The 23,825-nt window shown below is 35.0% G+C and overlaps 4 protein-coding genes across 4 annotated transcripts; all 4 read left to right on the top strand.

Moving 5' to 3' along the window:
* The first annotated feature begins 4,682 nt into the window (after positions 1–4,682).
* LOC110704813 (lipid phosphate phosphatase delta-like) lies at positions 4,683–12,671 on the top strand. The gene is made up of 8 exons (XM_021882630.1): positions 4,683–5,144; positions 5,254–5,349; positions 5,512–5,586; positions 5,672–5,802; positions 6,751–6,854; positions 6,988–7,116; positions 11,397–11,512; positions 12,134–12,671. The coding sequence occupies exons 1-8, from the start codon at positions 4,983–4,985 to the stop codon at positions 12,545–12,547; spliced, it is 1,227 nt and encodes a 408-aa protein (XP_021738322.1). The 5' UTR covers positions 4,683–4,982; the 3' UTR covers positions 12,548–12,671.
* A 1,268-nt stretch (positions 12,672–13,939) lies between these two features.
* LOC110704670 lies at positions 13,940–14,614 on the top strand. The gene has a single exon (XM_021882489.1). The coding sequence runs from the start codon at positions 13,940–13,942 to the stop codon at positions 14,612–14,614; it is 675 nt and encodes a 224-aa protein (XP_021738181.1).
* Positions 14,615–16,287: 1,673 nt separating this feature from the next.
* On the top strand, positions 16,288–19,217 carry LOC110704669. Its single transcript, XM_021882488.1, has 4 exons — positions 16,288–16,797; positions 16,960–18,010; positions 18,093–18,367; positions 18,822–19,217. The coding sequence occupies exons 1-4, from the start codon at positions 16,288–16,290 to the stop codon at positions 19,215–19,217; spliced, it is 2,232 nt and encodes a 743-aa protein (XP_021738180.1).
* A 228-nt stretch (positions 19,218–19,445) lies between these two features.
* Positions 19,446–19,823, top strand: LOC110704668 (uncharacterized mitochondrial protein AtMg00310-like). Its single transcript, XM_021882487.1, has one exon. The coding sequence runs from the start codon at positions 19,446–19,448 to the stop codon at positions 19,821–19,823; it is 378 nt and encodes a 125-aa protein (XP_021738179.1).
* Positions 19,824–23,825: the final 4,002 nt, after the last annotated feature.

The raw sequence follows: 23,825 nt of genomic DNA, 5'->3' as shown, positions 1-23,825 counted from the left end.
CCAATTGAGTTAATAGGCTTTTAACATGCCAAAAATCACGCCCACATAAAAAACTAAGATCGATAAAGGGTGAAATAAAATCATCATTCGTGAACATTTAATTTTGCTCAAGTTGACTAATCGAGGCCTTGTAAAATTAGATTCAGAGTGTTGTACTGCTATGCATGATGGATTGGAGTAATTAATGCATCATTTTCCACTGGATTTAGATAATGTACTCAAACAAAATACAAAGTCTTAATACCATTCAAGTAATCAAGAGATATGAAAAATCTGATCAATAAAAGTAAAGCTAAAAACAAAGATGCAAAACAAAGTCCTAGCTCTATCTTAGTAAACACGCTGGCCAAAAAAAAAAACAAAATTCAAACAGAACAGCACATTACATAAACTTGGAAGTTGGACCTCTTAGACAATACAAGTATATGGAAATTCATACTCTAACTGAGAATTCATCATATGCAGACTCCTGAATATGAGAGTAACATACTTCCTGAATCCCGACTTAAGTTTATGTGGATCGAACATAACTGAAGAGGTATGAAGGCAAGGTAGAGCACCAAAACATAAATTCAAATCATAACATAGACCCAAAAGTTTAACAGGCCAAGATACTAATATAACAAGGACTGGTACAAAACTGAACATGTAAAAATTCATGAAAATCAAAGTCAAATTACCGTCTTGTCATTAATGTATCGAGCAGCATAACCAACACCAGATTTTCTATGTTGACCAGTCCAGAAAATTTCACCACCTAGAGAGATCTTTGGGGTCACACTCTGCATCCCACCAGTCAAAGGAAAAGAAAATCACACCAGTAATCAAAGTTCAACATCAGCGAGTACAGCTGAATCAACCAAATCATACCTCCACTGACCAACCTCTTAATTGTCCCTTATATACCAACATAAAATACTGGTTTTTGAGGTCTCACCTAGCTACATCCATTACAGAATACATACATTTAGATTAAGTACTTTGAAATGCAGACTTTCATCCAGATTTCATCCAGATAACCTCATATTACACTAGAACTCTAAGCTCACTCTAAGACAACTCTACTCCTGGATCTCAATGTTGATCGTGTTCTAAGCAGAGGTTTTCCTTTTCTTAGTACTCATTCTCTGTGTACAAAGCAGAGCTAATTTATGTCTCCAAACTCTCATTAATTCACTCACAAATCCACTAAAAACACTTCATATTACTCAAAATTCGAATTAACTACTCCAAACTCTCACTAATTCACTCACAAATCCACTAAAAACATTTCAAATTACACAAAATTCGAATTAACTACTCCAAACTCTCCCGAATTCACTCACAAATCCACTAAAAACACTTCAATTACTCAAAATTCAAATTAACTACTCCAAACTCTCCCGAATTCACTCACAAATCCACTAAAAACACTTCAAATTACTCAAAATTCGAATTAACTACTCCAAACTCTCACTAATTCACTCACAAAACCACTAAAAACACTTCAAATTACTCAAAATTTGAATTAACTACTCCAAACTGTCACTAATTCACTCACAAATCCACTAAAAACACTTCAAATTACTCAAAATTCGACTACATTAAACGTAATTCCTTTTTTCGATTCTACCTCTCATTCAATGAGAAAATCAATTCAAAGTTCCAGCAAATTCCACAATATACATAACATAACAACAACACAGATCAGACATGCACCGAAAACCTAATTTTCCAGATATCAAAAAACCAAAATAATTAAAAATATCAGATCGAACTACAAAAATACCTTAGCCGCTTCTCCTGAAAGTCGAATCCACCAAAACTCGCCGCCTTCCTCCTTCCGCTGCATTTAGAGAGAGAACGAAGAAAGAGAAACACGCAGTAGAGAGAGAAAACAAAGAAGCTGGTTGAAGAAAGAGAAAGTACGAAAGAAAAGAGAGAAGAGAGAGGAGAGAGAAAATAATCTGGAAATTAAAGAGGAGAGAGAAATTCAGAGATGTCTGAAAATAAGAGGAAAGAAATTTGAGCCATACAATTTGATAAACGGCTCAGATTAAACGTTTTCAGTTTTTACTTTAACACTTGTTTTTACATGATCCTATTCCTATATATATATATATATATATATATATATATATATATATATATATATATATATATATATATTTATATAAAATCACAATCATAAAAGTATTAAGTAATTTTATGAGCTTCAAAAATTACAAGTAGATCATTATACAAGGATAACAAAAGCATAACATCAAGATCAGGAATACATAACAACCATGTACACATAGGTCTTCACACCAAAAGTGGCACAATATAATATAAATACTACCTTATTTAAAATGACAATAGTTCTTTCAAAAAATAAAATGACAATAGTCAATTTAGACTTATTAAGGTCAACTATTCAATCGCCCAATTCAATCCTGCCTATTGTTTATCATAGACAAATCTTGTATGCAGAAGGAAAAAAAATGGCCATAAGTTACCATCGTTTTTGGGCTTTATATAATCAACATAGATTGTTACCTCTATGGGGTTAAATATAGACATCTTATTTGTAACCAACATAATGTAAGTGCTCAAAAAACATAATGCGAATAGAACATTAACACTGAAGTGCTCATATGGATTCGCTTTGACTCAGTCGAAACCCCCATGCTATTGTAAGGATAAAAGATCCAACTTGGTTAACCAAATAATACATATTAACAAACGAAAGATATGAAAATTATACTTAGCATGATTGATTTCATAGTTCGACATCTTTAATTAGATAAAGCAGTGAAGTAATCATTCAATGAAAACAAATATAATATTAAAAACCAATAAAACCATAATTTTATTATTTAAATCATAACACACAAAGTTAATACAAGGTCTCACAAAAATCAATAAAACCAAAATCTAACGAAGTACATAGTAAACCTTCACCAAAAATAAAGCGTACAACATACAATTTCTAGGATAGCCATTAACCAATAAAATTGGATCTCGCACAAATAATCAGTTTAATATAGATATTTACATGTTTAAAGATAATGCTAATTTAACAAATTAAGCGTAATCAATCAAATAAATCAATATGGAGCACTTCATAAAATTCATGGGTAGTAATGAAAATTAAACTGATTCATGCTAACTTGAACACATAATTATCTACCTACAGTCCTACACCAATTTAATGAATTATGAAAAACTAAGCATTGTACACGTACACAATATAATTGACAAAAGCAATATGCATAAAGTCTGATAATGCTTGGCAAATTGATAGAAATAAATCTCCACTATCTTTGTTTCTTTTTAACCATCGTCAGATCCATGATGACAATAAGTCAAATTACAAGATATACTACATATCTTTCATAAAATATATCTTACGATACCATAATACATGCTCATATATATTACGATCTATTAATTAATTCTTATAAGATTGATTAATTAATTTATTTATTATTCACACATCAAAACCACCAAGATTCTTAAAAACTAAGGTAGTGAAATATCGTATATTTTAGAGATTATGTAAACCAACAATTATGTAACTACATACACACAGACTTAGGATATATAAAGTTAATTATAGAGAAAAACAATGATAACTTATCATTCAACTGCTAACACAAAGCAAAGAGATAAGCAAAGAAAAGTAATTTGCATGATTCATCAATAAAGGGATAAATAAGGTAGCCGACCGACCAACATAATAAGCAGGGGCCTTGATAAAAGAGTCCAATATAAATAAATAACTCAAAACCATTGATGGTATTTGCCGATCATCATATAACAATCTATACTGAATAATTATTGATACAAAGTCATATAATAAAGAAAGATAATATTTAACCCATACAATCCAATGCAAATAAACATAAGCGGTGGCAGAAGAATAAATTGCATTCCTTGGGTACTCTTTAACTGATATTATCAAATCGGTGGTAATTAACATACAAAAAAAGAAAAAAAAATTATTCATATTCGCTCGTATATAAATTATTTACATAAATCAATTTGGTAGTATATGTGTACCTTTAATTCGAATCTAAATTAAACGATTTGCGTAGAGCTTTGATGCTGATAACGTGTTGTGAAATAAATGATGAGAGAGAAATTGGGGAGAGAATAGATCAATCTATTATTTCATTGAGTAGGGAATATATATACATATACAATGGCAAGGGTTTTCAGAACACACTAAACCCTTAACTTAGAATATTCCAAAGTGTATAGAAATATAATGGGCATCCGCAAATATTTCATAACATAATACAAATTTTCACCCATTTGCTTAAAGTAAGATCTTTTAATTATTTCTAAATAATACAAACTTTGAGAGACATTGCTTTAAACAAATTATGACTAGTTGGTGACTTGATTGACATGTATGTGGGACACGTGTCATTGTTTGATTAGTGACAATTTAATTTAATTTTTTTAAAAAATTTATTTAATATTTTCAATTTTAAAAAGATAATATATAAAAAATTTGGATTGGATTAAACTTGAAAATTTGAATTTTATGTACAAAACGAATTCGAATTGGCCTAAATCCGACTGTATCTATCAGAGCATAATAAATTGTTAACTAGTCCAATGTCAATATTGTCCTACTCTCTAAACCCCCATTATTGACAAATTAGTCAAATTACCTTTCTTAATCATCCTTTTTTTAATCCATAACCCACAATACCTAAATAAAACCTCTGAAAACAACACCATCATCTTCTTTGTAACCTTCCATTATTTGATTCAATCAAACTTTTTTCTCAAACTTGTCTTTTTCATTGCCCCATTTTTTTGCTATTTGACACCTAATATCCCACAAGGCCACAAGTATCATGGGTCATGTGGTTCCCATTTACTCGTTTTAGTAAACAAAACCCACAAAATTCATGTAATTAGGAATCAAAATTTTAGAAACTAATTCTTCTTTGAATCTTCTACATCTTTCTCCTTCCCTGTAATTGTATACATAGAGAGGAGAGAGAATGGAGAAGATACCCACATGGCAAGCAGAAGTTCTATGTGGAATTGTAGCATGGATTATAATTTCATCTTTTTTGGGTTTTACCCGAAAGATTAGATCTTTGTTACAACCTTGGGTTATACACCATGTTAAAACTGGCATTCCCCTTGTTCTTCAGATCCAGGTTTTTTTTTTAATGTTTTTTGTTCGAATTTTTGTTGATTTTAATGCTTTTTAGTTGATTTTATGAAGTGGGTATTGATTATTTTGGCTGACTTTTGGTAAATTTGCAGAAATCACGGCATAAATTTTATGATGTTCTGTTTACTGTGCTATCATGTGTAGTTTCTGTGCCATTCTACACTGGTTTCCTTCCTCTCCTCTTTTGGGTATTTTTTTATTTATTTTTTTTATCTTTAGTTTTTTTTTTTTTTTTATTTTTTTATTTTTTTTTTATTTGTTTAAAATAAAATAATAAATAATGGGTTTTTGAAGAATTATTGTGGGTAATTTTGGTTAATGGGTTTTTGGTTTGGATGACAATATTGCAGAGTGGACATGGCAAGTTAGCAAGGCAAATGACACTTTTAATGGCTTTCTGTGATTATGTTGGGAATTGTATAAAGGTATTATTTGGTTCAAAGTTAACTAAATGTGTGAGAAATAGAGAATAATATTGAGGTGTTTCAATTAAATTTTGTGTATGTTTAGGATGTAATTTCGGCTCCAAGGCCGAGTTGCCCTCCTGTTAGGAGATTGATTGCTACTAAAGATGAAGAAGAAAATGCACAGGAATATGGTTTGCCTTCATCTCATACCCTCAACACAGTTTGCTTATCTGGGTAATAATATTTTTTCTAAGTTTCCTGGTAGTTGATTTTATAAATAGCTTCAGATGTCCCAACTCACAATCGTCTATTGATTGCTGCTTCGAATTCTAGAAGTGCTCATAATGTATGTATTGTATTTGCCTATTTGGTTATATGATCACCTTAGTTCAGTCTGCTTTAAGGCTTTCAGAGAAAGCTTTCCTGTGAAAAGGCAATGGTGTGCTATAGAATATGAGTCATAGCTCTAGTTAGACATATAGCTCAAGGTAATATATTTCTGAGGATAGATGATAGAGAAAGCTTGCATTCAGGTTTTGTATACTTACCTACAGCTTCTTGTCCATATTAGTCCCAAGTCTTCAGATTCATGCAGAGAAGTGGAAATAATTAGTAAGGAAAGTAATTGAAATTTAAAGGAAATGAACATGCTTGCATTTGTAATTGTGTTACCTTGTACGATAGAAGGCAATATAATGCTGTATATGCTGCATCATTGTGAAATTACGTATATTTCATTATCGTCAGACTCAAAGATCCTTGGTGTATAATCAGAGCAAAGCATTAAATCATAGAAGTAAGACGTTGAGTCATTGACTCATTAGAATACAGGCTTTATATCTCTTTTGTTGTCTTTTCCATAGGAAAGTGGTTAGCTAACCCTCTTATTAGCAAAGAGTAATAATGCAGGCAAGAATGTTGTTGAGTCCTAACATGACTTAAGAGCTTCCTTAATATCATATGGTGGTCATGTTTATTAGGTATCGGGCCAATATTCTTCACTTCAAATGATATTGACTTGAGTCCTATATGTTCTAATCCTACTTTTTTGGTGCCATAATTTTGATGGGGATGCTTTTAACCCCCTTTTATTGATTGGCAAAGTGCACTAGAATTCTGTTCTCTTTTAAAACGCCTGTGTAGGTTGAATAATGGTTTCTAATTGTGTCTTGGAATTTACAGGTTCCTTTTGTATTATGTTATATCATATAACCAAAGAAGTGTTGGTCCGGAAGAATTTGTTGGTCTCGCTGTGGTTTGCTTGCTTGTTGGCCTTATAGCCTTTGGTATGTCTTGAGATTATGACATTCTCGTACATTCACAGTTTTTATAGCTGAACCCCTGAACATACATGTGGTCGATTCACTAGTTTTCCTGACATTTATATCTTGAAGCTGAAATGGACTTTTTTTTTGTTAGGAAGAATCTACCTTGGCATGCACAGTTTGATTGATGTCTTAGGCGGGTTGATTCTTGGATTGACAATCCTTGCATTTTGGCTCACAGTCCATGAATATGTTGACACTTTTATCACTTCTGGTAAAAATGGTAAGCATGATTCCATTTTGATGATTTAAAGCTCATCCTCTTTTGCTCTGCATGCAGATGAAATTAATGCATCAGTTTAATACATAAGCTGAAGTAAATCCAAAATAAAAGCCGTTCAACTAGATCTTTTAAATATAAGATGATTGAGATCCAAAGAGAAGTTAACTTGCAAACCAGACTATGCCTGGAATGAAAGAGGGGGTCACATCTAGTATTGAAGCTATGGTGGAAGATAACTAATATTTTATATATAGTTTGGGTTTTAGGGAGGATAGTTTGTCACTTTCAAGAGGGGATATTAGTATATTACGTTTCCCTGATCTTCCCTACAGTTTTATGAGTTCCTCTCTCCTGCGTCATCCCTTTTTCACAAAATAGCCGAGTCGGACGCTTGGACGTACCCATAGTCAGCTGAATTGCAGAGAACTATTGAACATAACATGCCCATAATCACTTGGAATTCAGCTGTAGTGTTTTTATGGTCTTTGGTGATGAAACACAGCTCTTGGATCCATTTTTGGCTTGGGAGGGGGGTGACTTAAGCTGTTACTCCTTTTCAAAATGAATGTCCTATACTTGGTTTGAACTTTAATTACTTGTGCAATTTCAAAATAACTGATGCATTGTTATCTGTGTACCGTATGCGGAAAGCTTTGTAATTGCATTAGATTTGAAAGAGTTACAAGAGGATTGTTTGAAGAACTTTAATGTTTCTATTTTTGAATAATTGCATTCTTTAGAGTGATTGTATTATAGCTTCATACGCTAGGATATTGGCATATTGCCCTGGAATGTATGAGGGAAGAACAGCATGTTAATAGGGTGCTCTACACTGTACCTTCATGGAGTTTGGGCTGATTAATGTGTCTTCTATATCCAAAGTAGATTCAAGAAAGCTTAGTGATTTTGGCTATCAGCCAGCTATAGAGTCTGTTAGGTTGGGGGTTTCAAGTAAGGGAAAGGAAAGCATCTCCCTTGATATACTTTCAAAGTGCTTGACTGTTTGGTTGAAGTTTTATTGATTTCTGTTCCACTTTACCCAGGTTCGATTCATCTTGATTTCCCTACCTCCCTTGGGACAAGTATGGCCCTATCTCTTCCACACCTCTCCATCACCATTAATATACCACCACGGATGCAACTGAAGATGGTTGTGGGCCCTACTGGGCCCATGTGCCTTGGGCCTGGCTAAGCACGTCCCACTTATGAGTAATGAGACCACTCGCTATGTGGCGTGCCAAACTTTTAAATGACACATGCCATGTGCCATCGTGCTTGCATGCCAAAGCCAAATTTAACTTATTCAGGGTGCTTTTTCTTGTCATGTCTTGTTGTGCTTCACATAAAAAAAAGAAAAAAAAAAATAGTGGCCAAGGCCTATGGGGCTGTGTTTCGGGCTCAGTGCCATCTTTAGATGCAACTAGCATCCACCTCCATTGTTGCGCCATTGGCTGCGATTTTGATCTGAAGTGTCGGTCAATCTCCAGTTAGTCTATTCTAAAATCAAACATATTGGTGCATAAGAACTTCTGAAGAACTCTGCCACTGCTGTTATCAGTAGCAGCCAAGAGAGAACAATTAATAAGGCCCTAGAAACTCTAACAAGGTGATGAAATTTACCTCTAAGCAGCTAGATTGGAAGGACAGTATGGTAAAAGATAAAGAGTGCTTATCAAAGCAGCTGACGGCAGTATACATTAATCCATTGGATAGTTGATAAGGCCGCAATGTGGTGCTTGTTGGGGTTGCTTGAAGCTTAATAAGACATCAATTCTTTCTTCCTATATTTTAGCCAAACAAGTGATTGAGGAATTAGATTTATATCCTGTTGGACCAAACATAATGTTACATTTCTCTTTCATGGTTCCTTTCCCCAATTCCCTCACCTGTTTCCTTGTGAAGTTGTGATGAATTGAATGGCCCCTTACTGATTTTATATTTTCCAAAAAGGGTCTGGAACTGAAAATCTGCAACGTGCCGTTTCCATGCTGAGAAGGAAGAGGGCTCTGTGGAAAGCACTGTTCCTATTGCTTTATTTGAGCTGTTTCATAGTTTTTTTTGTTTTTTTTTTTTTAAAAAAAAAAACCTTACTTGCTACAAAATTTTGGATTAACAGCCACCTTCGCCAGCCCAACAAAAAAAAAAAAGAAAAAATTACGATTTAATTTTCGTTTTTACCTGGGATGGAATGTGAAACAAGAGCTAAATTCCCTCTTTGTATCTCTTATTCTCTATAATGTGGGAAATAAAATGTCATGCTACCCTGATCTGGTTTCTAGAAAAGGTGGCTGTATTTTGTGGTTTTGTGGCTATGATATAGGATTGCAAAGCATAGGATCCATAGGGATTTATAACGTGCAGTCCTCTGTACTTTTTCTTCTGCTTTTTTCTGTTGTGCATTAGGATTATTTTCTCCCTTTACTTCTGCATGCAGTGTTGGTGCAGAAATTTCATTGACGTTGGTCTATCAAATGGTTAGGATTTTGACTATGGAAACAAGACCTTGAAATTACTTCTCTAGATGGTAAAATTTTGTTGATATGAATTGTTTTTCCCATAGAGTAGAGTATGTAAGCAATTTGGAATTATCCAGAACTTATGCCTAGAGAATGATGATGCATATGCTTAGAATTAATTTAGTGAGTTGAAAGAGAATTCTTATTTATAAGGGCTTTGGTTCTCTTAACTGCCTGATACTTTATTGCAATCCATCTTGAAATTGTTCCAAAATTTTTGAAAAGAGACAATTCCTTTGTAATAACAAGGTTGATCATGTTTAGTTGGCGCTATTATCATCTAGAAGTGGCTTTAGGGCCTATGAATACCACTAACTTTTACATGGAAAATTATTTTGTAGGCAAAGTTGTAACTTCTTACTCCCTTTGACCCTGAATGTTCTTCTCATTTGGAATTTAAACGCTACTTACAATTTAAGAGAATCTTCTAAATTATTTCCATTATATAAGAAAAACATGATCAAGTGGGTCTAGTTTGATTTGTCTCAATGAGTATTTTTAGAATATCAAATTTATATAGTTTTTACTAACATGTAATTAGGGATGGTAACGATTTAAAATGTGCATTGACAAACGCATCAAAGTGAACTAAGAAAAACTTAAAGGATTGGAGGGAGTAATAACTAAAAATCATTTTTTAAGTAAAGGTGTAGAAATTAGATATTTAGATACGGATTTTCATAAGTCAAAGCGCTAACCAGGGGTGCAATCAAGGGTGGGAGAGTTGGGGAGTTTGCAGAGGGGATGGCCACTCCTATGGCCCTATGAGCTTGTGGCTAATTAAGATAATGTGGCTTTGTTTGGTTGTATCAAGCGTGAGTGATGGGTTAAAGTCTTCCAAAAGACAATTTGTTTGTAGGTCTAAGAAGTCTTCCAAAAGTATTCATTGATCCGTCAAGCTGAATTTGGTTGTATATTCCATTATTGTTTCAACTCCAAAATTATCACTATGCAGCTGTGTTATTCTGCCAATTTTATTTCATAATATACCTTGGTTATAAAATTATACAAATAAAATTCAAACTTGAAGTGTTGTGTTCTATTTGTTGAAACTGAGTGAAGTGAACATAAATTTGATGAGCATAAACTTGAGTATCACTGAATGGGAAGCAATTTCGTACTGTTGAGAAGAGGATGTGAAGTGCCTCGAACTTGGCTTGGGCACATAACTTTGTTTCAGGGTTGCTGAGAGAAACGGTTGAGAGTATTAGTTGACATCAGATATAAGTGCATTTTAGACATGACTTTTGTAGAGTATTTTTTCCTTTTTTTTTTTTTTTTTTTTTTTGACAACCAAAAAAATAAGAGAAAAGAGCTTAAGGCTGTATCCTAGCAGAGACTGCCAAGTTGTGTGCCCCAGCAATTACAGATCTCGCAACTTTGTAAATTGTAAAAGATAAGAAGGAATTAGCTCTATGTTTGATTTCCTTGATGATCTGCTTGATTTCCCTCCTTGCCGTCTCTACATGATGGATGCTTCTTATCAAGGCATCTGAGTCAGCCCAAACTTTAATAGCGTTATTAGAGATGCAGGGGCTGTCAATAGCATGAAGAATAGCTAGTGCCTCAGTTTTGAGAGAGAGAAGAGGGGGGGGGGGGGGGGAGATTGCAAATGCAGGAGCACTATGTTGAGATTTGTTGATCCCTAGAACCTTCTAACTTTGTTGCGCTATGTTGAGATTTACTTGGGTTACAATTGAATTACTGTATTTTCTGGTATTGTTTTCATGTCTTCTAATTAGTCCAAATCATGCTATTTTACAGTTACTACATTTTGGGCTGCTCTTAGCTTCTTATTGTTCTTTGCTTACCCAACTCCTGAGGTTCCAACACCAAGCTTTGAGTTCCATACAGCCTTCAATGGTGTTGCATTTGGCATTGTAAGTGTCCTTTATGAGCCTAATGTATCATTTTTTATTTCATTTAATTGCCACATGTTTTCTGAAACAAGGTGTCTATGCATTCTAGAAATGAGGTTTTCGTGTTTCTGGAAAAAGTAAACCTAGCTTTTAAGTTGGTGATAGAACAAAAATCAAATTAAGAGAATAGTGAGAGAAGAATAGAGGATCATCTAATTCTTGAAAATAAGAGTGCCCTCAATGAGGGCTTGTCCTACCCTTGATCCTATACTCCGTGTTTATCTGTTGCATATGCCTCTTGCTTTCCTATGAATTGTCAGATAAAAATAAGATAAAGGGAAAAGTGTGGAGTGGCCTTTGTATTTTGCATTTAATATGACAAATGCTCAGTATGAGGGGCGATACACTCATCTCTACCCGCTCTCAGAGAGGCATTGTAACTTAAAAGTACGAGTAGTTTCTAGCATGTGTCAGGGTATTTTGGTGCTTTCTTAAGATCTTTCTATAAAATGAATAAAAAAAACTCTACTGTCGGAGATGGGAATTTCTTCCAGCTTATGTAAAAAATAAGACTAAATAATTTTTTGAAGGAAAAAAAAAGTTTATGTTGTAACATGATTTCATATGAACTGTGTTGTGAAGGTTTCTGGGGTACAACAGACATATTACCAATTTCTCCATGAGGATGTGCCACGCCTTTTTACCCCTACACTTGCAGCTCCCACTTTTATTGGGCGGATCCTAGTGGGTATTCCCACCATCTTACTGGTAAAGTATTGCAGCAAGGCCTTGGCAAAGTGGATTTTGCCAGTGGCATTGAATACAATGGGTATATCTGTAAGGTCGACGACTTATCTTCCTGCTCTTAATGTATCTACAACTGTTAAAAATTCAGACAAAACAAAGCAGCAATCGGGGCACCTTCAGAAAATATTCTTCTCTTCCCAGGAGGATTTTTTCGATATTGACACTGGCATCAGATTTATCCAGTATGCAGGCCTTGCATGGTCTGTGGTTGATCTTGTTCCATCTCTATTTTCTCAGCTCAATTTGTGATTAGTATATTTTTGGCATTTATCTGTAGAGGTATCTCTGGATCTGCTGTTAACCCCTTGCTTGGCGACAGGCAAAAACATTCGCATAGTAAGTATATATTCAAATATAATTTTTTACACACAAATTAATTGATTAATTGAAAATCATATAACATCTAGATACAAGTAACCAAGTAAGGCTTGATTCACTTGGCAAGACTTCTTACCTCGGGAGGTTTGAGGTTTGAATTTTGCTAAGTGAGGGCACTTGGTACCTTTTCCCTACTTTCAAATGTTTGACCCGATTTATTGGAGCAACAAATCCGTAAATATTATATTGGATAAAATTTGACAATTAATATACCCTGTAAGTTTTCTTCAAAAAAAAATTAAAAATAATATATACACCTCATAAGTGCTACAAATTTTCAAGGGATACCTTTTGTGTTTACTGCCCCAACTTCAACTCTTATCTTTAAATCAAAAATCACCACCAACTAGAGGAGGCAACGAGTCGGATTTGGATCAAATTCGTGGATCTAAAATTTTAGGATCCAAAGGAGGCAACTTTGTCTTATTTAATGCATTTAGCTGTTGTCAAAAAATATAAGGTTGTGTTTGGTAAATAGCTTATTTGACCAACATTAGCTTATTGAATAATAAACAAGCTAATTTAAAGTGTTTGGTGGAAAACTTATGTAAAGAGCTTATTCCACTCAATAAGCTCTTTTTTAAAAAAACTCCTTTTATGTCATTAGCTTATTCAATATCTTACGATGAAATGAAACTTATACCCCCATTTAATTTAAAATCCTATGTTAATGCCTACCCTCCACAATTAGCTTATTGGTCATATCACATACTTAAAACATTTTTAAGCAATCATATGTTTACCAAACACTTTTATATGACCAGCTAATAAAATAACTTAGTCAAATAAGTTAATACAATCAACTAGCCAAAGTTAGATAATAGAATCAGCTTCATCTTTCAGTTTTTCACCAAACACGGCCTAAGAGTATGTTTGTTGGTGAGCTTTTTGGGGAAAAGTAGTTGATTTGACCAATTTTAGGCGATTGGCCAATTCAATAAGTTAATTAGGGTGTTTGCATGGTGGTTAGCTAATTTGAAGAGTTGATTCCGCCAAGTTAAATAAGCTTGAGGAGCTTTTTCATTAGTGAAATGACAATTATATCCTTATTTAACCTAAAACTATTCCAAAATAAAGTATGTCAATGTATTTATTGGTTATTTCGCATACTCAAATAATTTTAACTAATTAGCTATTTACCAAATATTTTTATTCAAAATAATTTTATAAAGTCTCGTTCCCTTTAGGTTTTCCTTGGGAGGGTTTTGTCTAAGCAAGGATTTCTAGGTTTTCCTCTTCTAGGGTTTGTTTGAGATCGTTTCTATGGCTTCCTCTTCACAAATTTGCGAGGAGAAAGGAAATATGGTCAAAGAGAACAATTTGTCAACGAAAATCATAACTGGAAAGGAAGTGCGAATTTTAGACTCGAATGTTTTAGTCGAAGAAACTGAGGAGGCTGTTGTCTGGGAGGAGGATGGCGTGGCGGAAGATGAGGAGAGAGTAGAACTGAGACTAGTGGGTAAAATCTGGACAGATAGACACATAAATGTGAGCGCCTTCATGAACACGGTTAGAACCATATGGCAGCCTAAACATGGCCTCGATATAAGCAGCAGTGGGAAGAATCTCTTCGCTTTTCAGTTTTATCACTGGAAGGATAAGCAGCGTGTTATTGAAGGCCAACCCTGGCATTTCGATAGACATGTGCTGGTTCTAGGAGAAATCGAAGGGAACAAAAAACCTTCGGAGATGGAATTACATGAGTTTCCAATGTGGGTTAGGGTTTATAACCTACCTTTCAAAGGGAGATTGAATAATGCGAATGTGGAGGCAGTGGGAAATAAAATTGGATCCTACATCAAAATGGATAGTTCGGGTTCAATTGGGATTGATAAGTTTGTTAGAATGAGAATTATGATTGATGCTCGAAAGCCTTTGCTTCAGAAAGTTAAAATCACAACGCGTGGGGGGAGTGAAGAGTTTTTTGATGTTAAGTGATGAGTCTATTTTACATATATTGTTATTCCCGGTTCCATGGTCATATGTGTGCTTATTTGAGCTCTATGGAGCTATTTTTATTACTAATATACGATTTCTAGTGTTTTTGTAGAGTTGGTTTTATTTTGTAGGAATTTGCAGATTTATGATAATTCCGGAGTTTATTGAACCATTACAAAGACATTGGAGTCGGATCGTATTTTATGACCGGATATTTTAAGCCCAAGGCCAAGTTAGAGAAATTTAGTTCGGTGATTAAGGGCTCGATTAAGTAAAAGAGATCCAAAGTTCCCACACGGAATACGGACCAAGCAAGTAATTAACTCTAAGATCCCAAGTATAAATCCAAGAAACAAGCCTTCAAAATCAGCCGATTGATGAAAATAAAATAGCGGGCTCGAACGGGTGGCCCAATGCCCGATTGGGCGAGATCAGCGAGATTCCTTCTTGCTATTTGGATTGTGCAGATTTGGGCCCAATATTTTACTCCGTATGTGATTGGGGCAGCGGGAGACAACTTTTCCTTATATTATACTGTACTACGTACTAAGTTGTTAATAATCCTTGTTTCAGCGGGATTATAAGGCTAGAAGTTGACAGGAAAACAAATTCCTTTTCCTTTCTTATGAAAGGATTAGGTAGTAGTTACATAGGAGGTAGGCAAGCTTTCTTAGTTTAGTTTTTAGATTAGTAGTTTTAGATTAGTTTTAGTTTCTTTTAGTTTTGTTTCTGTTTCTAGTCTCCGGTATCAAGTTTTATTATTTTGTTTTCTTGTTAGTTTAATGTTATTATTCTCTTTATTTTAATTCTTGTTTTTATTATGCTTTGTTTAATTGCTTTGATTAGTTTAGTTTTAATTATGCACGAGTAGTTTAATTCTAGGATTGTGGGGATCCATGAATAATATGAAGGGATGAATTATTATTGTTGATTGTTAATGTTTTAAATTAATTTCCTATTAATGCTATGCAATTAGATTAGCGCTAGTTTAATTGTATGAGTTATGCAATATTGATTCAAGAGATGAGAATTGATGTTTAGGCTTAGTTTCAATAGGCATGTTAATTTATAAATGGATAAGTCAAGATTCGAGAGATGCGATTTAATATCGATTGATTAATTATGTGATTATAATACATAGCGAAAGCCCTTTATAATCTGGTTAATTTATGCATTGATAATTGATTGTTGCCTTTCATCCCGGAATATTATTTATTGGTGAACCTATATTCAAGATAGCTGTCTTCCAGATAGGAGGAAGCCCTAGGCTTTTATTTATTTGATATTCTCTTAGTTTTATTTGCTTAGTTTAATTAGTTCCCTTAGATTAATTCACATAAAATCATACTTGTTACTTGATGATTTAGATTATAATAATTAATTAGGAATAGAAGAACGTTGTTTCTCTGTGGATTTGACCCTACTCCCCTATCTATTATTAGTTAGAGGTTTTTGGAATTATTTTTGATTAGGTGATACGACTTTAGCCTGTCGTTAAGTATGAAAGACCCCCAATTTTCTGTTTTCATTGCGGCAAGCTAGGTCATGGTCTAAAGGACTGTGAAGACTATAATGAGGATAGTGTGACACAGTTTCGGTATGGTGACTGGCTAAAGGCTTCTCCATGGAAGCAAGTTTCGTCGGGTTGACTAAGTGGGGGAAATGAGATGAATATGAATTGTGCCAGGAAATTATTTATTAAAAAGACGAAGGAGAATAAGGATGGGGAGAAGAAGATTCAGAAAAAGCAATTGGAAGAAGTAGTGAGTAAACTCAATGTTATAAACATTAAGGAGCCATGTGTTTCTGCTACCACCCAGCCTGGTAATACAAAGGAAGCGACTGAGAAAGAATGTGAGGAGGAAAATGTAGTGAAGAATGTTGTTGATGATGTCTTATTTAAAATACCTGTTACCCTACAGGAAATGCCCATGGCGTGTGCAGGAGGTGTTGGAGGTAAACCGTGTCAATCTGTGAAGATAAATAAGAAGATTTGGGATGGGAGAGATGGAGGTGGAGGTAATGTGGTGAGTAGTACATTATCAAGGGCTGTGAGAAAAGAAAGAAATTCTTCTCTTGAAGGTGATGCCTCCATGGAGGAACATTCAAACCATCCTATGAAGAAAAGAATCTTGGAGGTGGGAAATAGTGAGAAAGACAAGAAAAATGTCCCTGTTTCAATGGTGAATGTGGCGGGCCCCACAACTTGGTCTCTCGGTGACGAATGATTTACGCCCTCTCTTGGAATTGTAGGGCTTTAAGGAGCTCGTGCTATCAATGCTTTAAAACGTGTTGTTTTCACGGAAAATCCCTCATTTTTTTTGCCCTCTCTCATTTTTTTGCAGGAGACTAAGTTAAATGTGACTGAAATGGAAAAAATAAAAAATAAAATAAAATATGGAGGAAAGGTAGCTGTTGCGTGTGAGGGTACGGGCAGGAAGAGGAGGGGTGGTATTGCTCTATTATGGAAGAATAATATTGATGTTGATGTCAGGTCTTTTTCTATAAATCATATAGACGCTCACATTGAAGTTCCTGGGGCTGAAGTGTGGCGTTTCACTGGTCTATATGGCTTCCTTGATGAAGAACGGAAGTATGAAACAGGGGAAATTATGGAGGCTTTGTTTAATAATCAAAATATGCCATGGTTGTGCAGGGGTGACTTCAATTTGATGATGTGTTCACATGAGAAACAAGGTGAGGATGCTTTCAATTTTAGTGATGCTGCTATTTTCAGAAGGGTTGTTGACATTTGCAGATTAGAGGATTTGGGTTTCTTTGGACACCGTTTCACTTGGAATAATAATAGGGGAGGCGTAGACAATATCCAAGAAAGACTTGACCGTTTTCTGGCGAATAAGGAATGGAAGGATCTCTTTATGGGGTCTTTTGTCACTCACCTGGAGAAACATAAGTCAGATCATCTTCCTATTTTGTTATGCATCAAAGAAAGAATAAGTGCCCCGAAAAAGAAGAAAAAGACTAAGCTCTTTCATTTTGAGGAGATGTGGTTAAGGTACGATTCCTGTTTGAGCATTATTCAAGAGGCGTGGAGTGATGGAGGGGATGCCTCTAGCAACATTTCTCGAACTGCTAGTTGTTTAAGGGCCTGGAGTGGTCGAACTTTTGGGAACTTTGCGAAGGAGATGAGGACTTGTAAGCAAAACATGGCAAAACTCATGGAGGAAACCCAAAAAAAGGAGACTATTGAAAAAATGAGAGCAATTGATGAGAGGATGGATGAATTAGAGGAAGGGGAAGAACTTTTTTGGAGACAACGTATCGTCAAGACTGGCTTAAATGCGGAGACAAAAACACGAGCTTTTTTCACACAAAGGCGAAACAACGGGTGGAAAGAAATAACATTGAGGCTACTTATGATGAAGCAGGGACACTGTATGAAGACGAAAACACAATTTCTGAACTTTTTGTTTCACATTTGATGCGTTGTTTAGCTCCTCGGGCAATGTTGATGCAGACCCGGTTGTTGATCTTGTTCAGCTGAAAGTTTCCACCACCATGGCTGATTTGCTCGCTGCTCCTTTTTGCGACTCAGAAGTGTGGGAAGATCTCTTCCAAATGCACCCCACAAAGACCCCCGGTCCCAACGGCATGTGTGCTACCTTCTATAAAAAATTCTGGAATATTGTGGGCTCGGATGTGATAAATAGAGTATTTGATATTTTGAACAACAATGGTGAAATCGAGTCTATTAATCAGACACATATTGCTTTAATTCCGAAAAAAAGGAATGTGAGTCTCCTGTTGATTATAGGTCGATTAGTTTATACAATGTGCTCTATAAAATTGTTGCAAAAGTCTTGGCAAATAGATTAAAAAAATTTCTTCCTGCCATTATTCATGATTCTCAGAGCGGTTTTGTTTCGGGTAGATTAATCACTGATAATATCCTGGTAGCATATGAATGTTTTCATTACTTGAGGAAGAAGAAGAAAGGAAAACATGGTTTTTTGGGATTAAAATTGGACATGAGCAAAGCCTACGATAGGGTGGAGTGGTGTTTTCTGGAAAAGATGATGTTGAAACTGGGCTTCCCGACCTCTTTGTTAGCAATATTATGAAAGGTGTTGTGTCTGCCTCTTTTTCAATACTTGTGAATGGCCAACCTTCTCGTAATTTCTCTCCCTCTAGAGGTCTTCGACAAGGTGACCCTTTGTCCAAACTTTATTTATTATATGTGCTGAAGGCCTTTCTACTCTATTACGAGATGCGGAAGAAAAAGAAATTAATTCATGGGGTGAAAATTGGAAATGTGCTGAAGGCCTTTCTACTCTACTACGAGATGCGGAAGAAAAAGAAATTAATTCATGGGGTGAAAATTGGAAAGAAGGTTGATCCGATTTCTCACCTTTTTTTCGCAGATGATAGTCTTCTATTTACCCGTGCAAATGAGGTTGAAGTTGAGATTGTGCTTGATATCCTTTCTATCTATGAAGCTGCTTTCGGTCAGAAATTGAATATGGAAAAATCCGAAATGTCCTGTAGCCGAAATTTGAGCGTGACACAGAAACAATTGCTTCAGATGAAGTTATCTTTCAAGGCTGTTGATGGACATGACAAATATCTTGGGCTTCCTATCTAGGGAGTTCAAAAAAGCGGGTTTTTCAATCTATTCAAGATAAAGTTTGGAAAAAGCTAAAGGGGTGGAAACAAGGGTATCTCTCTCAAGCCGGGCGTGAAATCCTTATTAAGTCTATTGCACAAGCTATCCCAACTTATGCAATGCTTTTCAATTCCGAGTAGCATTCTCAATTAGATCGAGAGGTTGTATAGAAAATTCTTTTGGGGTCAAAGAAAAGAGGAACGACATATGGCTTGGATTGCTTGGAACAAAATACAATGTTCAAAATCTGAAGGGGGCCTTGGTATGCGTGATCTTCATGTGTTCAATAAAGCTTTGTTAGCCAAACAAGCGTGGAGAGTGCTCACTAATACAAGCTCGTTGATGGCGAGAGTTCTTAAGGGGAAATATTTCCCTAATTCTGACTTCATGAATGCAAAAATCTTAAGTGGAATAAGCTACACTTGGCGTTCTATTCTTTCTGTCAGAGAACTTATTTCCAAGGGGGCTTTGAAGACTATGGGAAAAGGCAATAATGTAGATATTTGGAAGGAATCGTGGGTTCCAAAATTACCAAATTTTCGCGTCTTTACAAGGCAAAATCCTATCACTGATGGCTGCAATTAGGTTAGTGAATTGTTGGAGGATGGTATGTGGAACAACAGTTTATTAGGGACTCTTTTCTTAGAGTGGGAGGATGATGCCATATCCTGTTGCAAGGCATGAATTTGAAGACTACTGGACCTGGACTCTCACAAAGTCTGGAACTTTTAGTGTCAGGAGTGCATACTATGTTGACCTGAACTCAAATAGGAATGCGATGGCCTCGTCTTCAAATGTCAGAAAACACAGCATCTGGAGCAAAGTTTGGAATGCAGCTGATAGGATAGAGTCGTATCTCCTAATCAAAAGAATTACCTAAGTCCTCTAACTAAAGCAAATAGGGAGTAGGGTCGAATCCACAGGGAAATAATGTCTTTCTGTTCCTAATAAATTAATATAATCTAAATTATCAAGTAACCAAACTATTTTTATCAGAATTAAATTAAGTAGAATAATTAAACTAAAGAAAATAAAATTGAGGGGAAATCAATAAATCAAAGCCTAGGGCATAGGTTCACCAATAAATAATATTCCAGGGTAAAACACAACAATCAATCATCAATGCATCAATTAATCAGATCATAAAGGGCTTTCGCTACGTATTAAAATCACAAACTTAATCTACCGACATTAAATCGCATCTCTCGAATCTTGACTTAACCATTTTTAAATTAAGCTGCCTATTGAAACTAAGCATAAACATCAATTCTTATCTCTCGAATTCGATTAATATTGCATAACTCATACAATTAAACCTAGCCAAATCTAATTGCATAGCATTAAATCAATCAATAGGAAATCAATCGAGCATTAACAATCAACAATAATAAATTACCCCTTCATATTATTTATGGATCCTCACAACCCTAGAAATAAAATTACTCACGCATATTAAAATCTAAGCTAAGCAAAACAATAAAACAAGACATGATTAATCAAGCAATTAAATTACTGAAAATAAAAGGGAAAGAATCGTTACCAAAATAGTCGGAAATAATGAATTGCATAAACCAAAAGAGTTAAGAGAACAAGAGTATTATTCAAAAGCTTAAAACTAAAAATCTGGAAATTAACTAATGGATGATGTCCGCAAATCTCTCTGAACAAAGTGTATTTATACTTAGGCTCCTAAATCCTTAAGTAAAACAAAGTTTAAGCCGCACAAAAGATCCTCAATAGCACGCGCCTGATTGGGCGCCATCTCGCCCGACTGGGCCCGCCTTCCGCTGGCAGCCTTCTCATCTCGCGCCTGGTCGGGCGCGCTTCAGGGCGAAAAGTGTTTCCTTCCTACCTTCCTCACCCGGCCGGGCGCGCCTCAGGGCGAGGGCTTCCACGGTTGGGCGAGCATCCGGGCAGCTTAGACTTCTTCGTTTGGGCTATTTTCTTGGCCCAATTTGGATTTCCTCTTTGGGTCCTTAACACTCGGTCCATTGCCTCGGTCTTTTCTCAACTGTTGAGCCCTTAATCACTGGTTTGATTACTCCAACGCGGTCTTGGGCTACGGAATGGGGTCGTATGAACGCGATCCTAATCCAATGCTCGTAGTGTCTCAAATAAGTCCGGGAAAATGCTCCAAATTTGCAATATCCTATAAAACAATACCAAAGCTACGAAAACACTAGAAAGCGCATATTAGTAATAAAAGTAGCTCCGCAGAGCCAAAAATACTCCTAAATATTACCAAGGGACGAGGGTAAAACACTATATAAAATAGACATATCAAACTCCCCCAACCTAAACCTTTGCTTGTCCCAAAGCAAAGATCTCATCAATGAACAAATAAAACATACTTCACCCCAAAATCAACTAAAACCAAGCATACACTAGTCGAAAACACGTAATCTGCACCGGTTCAAAACCCCTTATTTAGCACCGGTTTTGAACCGGTCCATATCTGGGGGGTGCTAAAACCCCATACATTTCGCACTGGTTCTGGGTGAGAACAAGTGCCAAAAACTACACTTTTCGCACTGGTTTTTGCTTAGAACCGGTGCCAAAAGTCCTGCGCGCCTTAAATGTTAAATACTTTTAGCACCGGTTCTTTCTGTGAATCGGTGCGAAAACCCTTTTTTTTAAAAAAAAAAATTTTTGCTATAAATAATTATATTAATACTAATAATAATAATAAAAACCTGCACATCCTGCATTAATTCTACCATAAATATATATTATAATAACAATAATAATAATAATAATAATAATAATAATAATAATAATAATAATAATTATTATTATTATAATATTATTAATAATACTAATAACAATAATAATATAATAATTTCTAAATTGAAATAATAACAACAATACATGGATGTTAATTAATAATCCCAAATGCAATACAATGAAGTGTCATATATATTTACAACTCCTTATAAAAAAAAAGTGTCATATTTACAAACAATACTAATTATTAATGTAGTTGACAAGTCCAAATTAAATTAAATGTGATGAAAGACGCCAACATGTCTCGAACTTCATTAAGTTCCTTGCTCGTCAATGGACCTCCTTTCTGTACCTTGCAAAACTTGGATAAACAAAAATTATGTTAGAATTAATTACTTAGGTTATGTATGTAAAAATACAATTACAATTTAAGTTAAGCAAAAATTTATTACGTAGGCCTATATGACTACTACTTCACCTATTTTCTACATTTCTTGTCAAATCAACTCATTCTTTCTCATAACATGTCAATATTACTTATTTATAGGCGGCTAGGGTTGTAGGACGCAATTTGATCCAAAATAGCACAAATAAGGCCTATATGACTACTAGGATGCCTATTTTCTACATTTCTTAACAAATCAGCTCATTCTTGCTCTTAACATGTCATTATTACCTAGTTATAGGCGGCTAAGCCTTGAAATCACATTAGAAGAGCAATTCAAGTGTTTTAGGACGCAATTTCATCCAAAATGGACCAAATAAGGCCTATATGACTATTAGGATGCCTATTTTCTACATTTCTTATCAAGTCAACTCATTCTTGCTCTTAACATGTCATTATTACCTAGTTATAGGTGGCTAAGGCTTGAAATCACATTAAAAGAGCAATTCAATGTTTTAGGACGCAATTTCATACAAAATCTCAAATAAGGCCTATATGACTACTAGGATGCCTATTTTCTACATTTCTTATCAAGTCAACTCATTCTTGCTCTTAACATGTCATTATTATCTAGTTATAGGCGACTAAGCCTTGAAATCACATTAGAAGAGCAATTCAAGTGTTTTAGGACGCAATTTCATCCAAAATGGCCCAAATAAGGCCCATATGACTACTAGGATGCCTATTTTCTACATTTCTTATCAAGTTAACTCATTCTTGCTCTTAACATGTCATTATTACCTAGTTATAGGCGGCTAAGCCTTGAAATCACATTAAAAGAGCAATTCAAGTGTTTTAGGACGCAATTTCATCCAAAATCCCAAATAAGGCCTATATGACTACTAGGATGCCTATTCTCTACATTTCTTATCAAATCAGCTCATTCTTGCTCTTAACATGTCATTATTACCTAGTTATAGGCGGCTAAGCCTTGAAATCACATTAGAAGAACAATTCAAGTGTTTTTAGGACGCAATTTCATCCAAAATGGACCAAATAAGGCCTATATGACTACTAGGATGCCTATATTCTACATTTCTTATCAAATCCACTCATTCTTGCTCTTAACATGTCATTATTAACTAGTTTTAGGCAGCTAAGACTTGAAATTACATTAAAAGAGCAATTCAAGGGTTTTAGGACTCAATTTCATTCAAAATGCACCAAATAAGGCCTACATGACTACTAGGATGCCTATTTCGTACATTTCTTGTCAAATCACACGAAAAGAGCAAATTAACTAAGTCAATGGCATACCTCATCAAGCTGTAGTGTGTCTGTACAACGACTCAGTATGTCGAACATGAATCTCATCACGTATAGTCCACAATCAACTCCGTTATCTTGTTGTGTGCACTAGCATAGGAACAAAGTACATGAATCAAACATGCATAGCAAATTAGCAACATCTTATGCAT

The sequence above is a fragment of the Chenopodium quinoa genome, unplaced genomic scaffold (genome assembly GCF_001683475.1).
Source record: "Chenopodium quinoa cultivar QQ74 unplaced genomic scaffold, ASM168347v1, whole genome shotgun sequence".
Lineage (NCBI taxonomy): Eukaryota > Viridiplantae > Streptophyta > Magnoliopsida > Caryophyllales > Amaranthaceae > Chenopodium > Chenopodium quinoa.
The sequence above is the reverse complement of the archived record's forward strand: the minus strand, read 5'-3'. Positions and strand labels throughout refer to the sequence as shown.

Coding starts and splice junctions, on each gene's coding strand:
- LOC110704670 (XM_021882489.1), top strand. CDS start 13,940: ATGGCTTCCTCTTCACAAATTTGCGAGGAGAAAGGAAATATGGTCAAA.
- LOC110704668 (XM_021882487.1), top strand. CDS start 19,446: ATGGCTTGGATTGCTTGGAACAAAATACAATGTTCAAAATCTGAAGGG.
- LOC110704813 (XM_021882630.1), top strand. CDS start 4,983: ATGGAGAAGATACCCACATGGCAAGCAGAAGTTCTATGTGGAATTGTA. Junction 6,855..6,987: donor TGTTGGCCTTATAGCCTTTG/GTATGTCTTGAG, acceptor TTTTTTTGTTAG/GAAGAATCTACCTTGGCATG. Junction 11,513..12,133: donor ATGGTGTTGCATTTGGCATT/GTAAGTGTCCTT, acceptor TGTGTTGTGAAG/GTTTCTGGGGTACAACAGAC.
- LOC110704669 (XM_021882488.1), top strand. CDS start 16,288: ATGAATTGTGCCAGGAAATTATTTATTAAAAAGACGAAGGAGAATAAG. Junction 16,798..16,959: donor AAAATGTCCCTGTTTCAATG/GTGAATGTGGCG, acceptor ATTTTTTTGCAG/GAGACTAAGTTAAATGTGAC. Junction 18,011..18,092: donor TATGATGAAGCAGGGACACT/GTATGAAGACGA, acceptor ATGTTGATGCAG/ACCCGGTTGTTGATCTTGTT.